The sequence below is a fragment of the Prosopis cineraria genome, unplaced genomic scaffold (assembly GCF_029017545.1).
Source record: "Prosopis cineraria cultivar Desert tree isolate PC_DT_omini unplaced genomic scaffold, ASM2901754v1 PC1556, whole genome shotgun sequence".
Taxonomy (NCBI): Eukaryota; Viridiplantae; Streptophyta; class Magnoliopsida; order Fabales; family Fabaceae; genus Prosopis; species Prosopis cineraria.
In genome coordinates, this window is record NW_026556881.1 from 1 (window position 1) to 4711 (window position 4711).

General features: G+C 37.5%; 2 protein-coding genes across 2 annotated transcripts; one reads left to right on the forward strand and one right to left on the reverse strand.

Moving 5' to 3' along the window:
* Positions 1-5: 5 nt before the first annotated feature.
* Positions 6-1022, reverse strand: LOC129300367 (cytochrome P450 77A4-like; the record flags this gene model as incomplete). Its single annotated transcript, XM_054938934.1, has 1 exon — positions 6-1022. A coding segment is annotated over exon 1 (933 nt), but the record flags the coding sequence as incomplete, so codon positions are not given.
* A 2892-nt stretch (positions 1023-3914) lies between these two features.
* LOC129300368 (uncharacterized) lies at positions 3915-4499 on the forward strand. Its single transcript, XM_054938935.1, has one exon. It carries the CDS (start codon positions 3915-3917, stop codon positions 4497-4499), a length of 585 nt encoding a protein of 194 aa, XP_054794910.1.
* The last annotated feature ends 212 nt before the right edge of the window (positions 4500-4711 follow it).

The following is a 4711-nucleotide window of genomic DNA, read 5'->3' on the forward strand; positions in this document are numbered from 1 at the left end:
GTCCCGGCGCTGATAACCTCCGATACTAATGTTACCAACTCCTCCTCCCCGAGCCTGCCTCTGCTTGGAACATCCAACCCGAATAAAGAGTCCACGTAAGCAGCACCGATCGGACTCACCATTTCGGAATTCTCGTTAATCTCCCCGTTGCTCTGCACGTAAGCTTTTCTGCTTCTTATCAGGGGCGCGATAAGATCCACTTGCGTTTTTCGCAACTTTTTCGCTTCTTTCACTTCGCGACGAAATAATGGAGTTAGAACGGGCAAGAAATCTGGAAGCTTTGGAAGGGTGATGATCATGACGTCTTTCAAAATGCTTTCTATTCTTCTGATTCGGTTCTCAGTGATTTTGGCTCCAAAACAGAGACATATGAGGATACTACAAATCGTTAGTCTACAGTTGCTCAAGACCTCGACGAAGCCATTTTCATGGGCTTCAGCTTCGATCCTTCTCATGTGAGCCTCCACCGCCCATTTTCTTATCCACGAACATTGCTTGATCCTCAACGGCGTTATCATCTCCGACACCATGTTCCGCCGAAGCGTCCTCCACAGAGGACCGTACTCGGCAGAGTTGATGGCGCATTTCCCCATGCTGAAGATGAGCCTGATCGGCGAGTCAGCTGGTCGACTCGCGAAGAGAGGGCCTCGCTGAATGAGAGCTTCGTGGATCAGGTCGGCACTGGTGACGATGATCAACGTACGTTGGCCCATTTGCATGGTGAAGATTGGACCATACTTTTTCCGCAAATCGCGTACAACGTAGATGAAGTGACGGCGTTGAAGGATGACTTGGAAGAGGTTTCCGACGAGAGGCCAGCCGGGTGGTCCTGGGGGGAGGTTTTTGGGGCCGCCTCCGGTGGTGGACCAGCTGCGCCACCAGTAACGGAGGAAGAGGAAAGCTGAGAGGATCAGAAGAATGTCTATGAGCTCCATCATTTTTGGAAAGACAGAGAGTTGCCTCACCGGCGATGGTTGATGAAAAGACGAATGCAAAGTGTTAACACTTGACAGGCAGAAAGGCCGCTTACAGCTTTTATAATGAAACGATGATTTCCCATTTGGTCAGGGCATTGAACTTCAGTGCTCGTCGACGTCTGTCAGATTTTGAACTGAACGGTCTAGATTTATTAAAATAAAATTTATAAAAATTATAAAATAATTTTAATAATTTTTTATTTTTAATCTAGGTTTAATTTGGCCTAGGTTTAATAACTATCTTGATAGTTAATGTATAATAATTATAAAAATTTTAATATTGAATTAAACCCTCTAAATTATACCTAGATTAGATAAAAAATATAAAAAATTTTATTTTAATAAACATGAAATAAAATTTATAATAATATTTTAAAGTTGAACCCAAGGATCAAAATGGTCCACGAGCACCAAAGATGAGAGCACTTGGTCAGGGAAAATGCGTTTAATCGGGGATCGTAAATGGTGGAAATCCTAATCTTCAAAATTTAGTCATCCACCTCCAACACACCACCCCCCCCCCAAAAGAAAAAAAAAAAAAACAATTTGAATGATGGAGGCGCTCATGCCAATCCAGTTAACAAGGTTTTGACACTGATGGGTATTAAATCTTAATGTGTCAAATACTTACTGGAAGATCGACACTTTTTTAGAAGAGATTATTATTATTTTTAATATGTTTATCGAATCAAATGAATTTTTAAACTTTATTAACTCTATTTTAAAATTTAATAAGTTTCTACCTTCATTTTTAAAAAACACAAAAAAATTATCTTAAATTATTTTTCATAATATTTAATAAGAGCAAAAAATAAGAATATAGAAATAGTGTATTATCTTATAAATAAACCAAAATTAATCTTTTCTATGTCTTAAAAATAGGTCAGACAATGAGAGGAGAGAAATGATGAGCAGCGTGGACAAAGCACAGACAACGAGCAATAGCAAACTCGACAACAAGGTGTGAACTTTAGCTTCAAATAAACCAGAACGTGGGAAAAGTAGTGTTGAGAACATGGGTTGAACTTGTAGGCTCAATCTGCAAAAATGTGGCAGGTTAGGTTGAATAAAATGAATTCATTTACATGTAAAGTGATTTTATAACTTGGATTCATAACAGGCTAACTTATGGATTGACGAGTTAGTCATTTTTTCTTTAAAAAAAATACAATAGAAGTTGAGAAGACAAATCTTTGCTTGCTCGATGGATAGTGACTCTTAACTTTTCATTTAAATTTTAAAATTGATTTTATTAAATTATCTCAAATTCAAAGCATATAAACAGACAAGTGAGTCAAAGAATCAAATTTTAAAAGAACTATAAAAATAACATTAGTAGAACAGATCTTAAATTAGTTTTCAACTTCATACAATATATAAAAAAATTAATATGCCTCCCATGAATTGAAAGTAAATTAATAATTGACTCACATCATTAATTACATAAAAGTGTCGGTGTAGTTGATTCAAATTTTTTGTTACATTAAATAATAATATTATTAGATTGTATGTATAAAAAAAGAATAATAAAATTAATAATCACACCAAAATCAATGAAGTTGGACAATAATAGCAAATTAATAATTTTTTATATTTTTAGTGCTAAAATTCTTTATAACTTATACAACGAGTATGGTATGGAGCACTAGACAATGTCTAATTATGCAATTTCATGATTTAAAAGATATAATTTGTTTGTTAACAAAATTGAATCAAATTATTGTGCATGTTTTGATTATAAAATAAATAAATATGGATGTGATAAATTACATCTAACTAAATTGTGGGTTATGTGATTTGCACAAAGTCTAAAGTGTTCCAAGAAAAAAATTTTGCGTGTTATTTTGATGACCCCTAATAGCTACGAGTGCAAACTTTTATTGTCACTCAAATTATTAGTTTTTAGGAGAAACTATGATGAGGTGATTTTGCAATTTTTAAAATTGAAAAGAATTATAAAAAAATATGTTTTTTACTACACAAAAATACAACTCACCAACGTACAAGTTATGCCAATCCGCCTCGCTAAGCTCATGAATCATTGCAGCCAACCCATGGCCCATAGGTTAGCCTATATTACCACTTCTAAAGAAAAGACATGGGGCTGAAGTTGTTGGCAAGGTTCTTTAGAGAGAGACAAGCAGAAGCCGCAAAGAACAATTTTGAATTTGGGATTTGCTAGGGATAGATTTTAAGAATTTGAAAAATTTCAGTTTTTTTTTTAAAAACCTAAATGAAATCATTTTGAGAATTTGCTAACTGAAAAAATATAATCCAGCCAATATGTTGAGTTGTTCAAGTTAATTCCATAACAGTGTAAAGAAAGAATGAAAGAATGACGTGTGTTCCATGATCATGCAAATCATGCATGCACGTTAGTTACAGCGTGAGTTACGCTATTTTGAAAGACAATATATCAGCATCCCTGATCTCGTGTTATTTCATTATTGTAATCCCAGATCCTGTAGATATGATAGTTTAGAGATACGACACTCTTGTATATATATTGTATACCCACAGAGGCACATACTGAACAATATACATAAAAAAAGAGAGCTTCTCTTTTTCTTTATGGTATCAGAGCGGAGGTTCTTTCTCCACATTTCCCTTCATATTTGAGCACCATTCATCAGTAACAGAATGACAAAGTCTGATATCTCTGACTCGCAAGCCACTATGGTAGATGCATCCTCACCATATTACCTTCACCCCTCTGATAATCCAGGTCAAGTATACATCAGTGACCTGTTGAATGAGGGCAACTATATGGAGTGGATCAACGATATGACTAACATGCTACTTGCAAAAAACAAAATCAATTTTGTTGATGGTAGTTTTTCCATGCCCGCCGTCGACTCTCGACACCTTAGTAACTGGATGCGATATAATGCAATGGTGAAAGGGTGGTTGAAAGGGGCTATGGATAAAGATGTTTGAATGAGTGTGCGGTATGCCAAAACGGCTCGAGAAATTTGGTTGGACCTTGGAGAGAGATTTGGCAAGGGAAGTGCTCCAAGGGCCTTCGAACTATGCAGAGCAATTGTACTGTCACGGCAGGAGAATAAACAATCCGTGCCGACTTATTACACAAAGCTCAAAAGCTTATGGGATGAGCTCATGACAATCATGCCATGGCCAAGGTGCTCGTGTGGTAACTGCAAGTGTGGCATCGAGAAGCAGATCATGGAGATGAAAGAGCGTGAGCAGTTGTACGAGTTCCTCATGGGTCTTGATGATAGCTTCAATATTGTCAAGACCCAGATACTCAGCATTAAACCACTACCTCGGCTGGGGCAGGCATATCACCTTGTAGTAGAGGATGAACAGCAGCGTCAGATCTCTGCAATAACCAAACCATCCCCTGAAGCAGTTGCTTTCCTCACTCAAGCAATGCAAAATGGGAAGGATGGCATGGACCGACGAGAATCAAAGAAAGAGAGACCCAAGTGTGCCCACTGCCAGAAGCTTGGCCACACGGAAGATCGATGCTATGATCTTATGGGATATCTACCAGATTGGTGAAAAGGAGGACGAAAAGAGAAGTCAAGTGCAAGCTCAAAGGAGAAACGACATGCTCCACACGCTGCACAGGTCATTGTCAATGAGAGTCCAATACCAGGACTTACCCATGATCAATATGAGCAACTCGTGAATTACTTGAACACTGAGGGGGAGAAACTTGCTACACTGCCCGTCGTCAATATGGCAAGTACTATATATTTTAACTCCCTTTG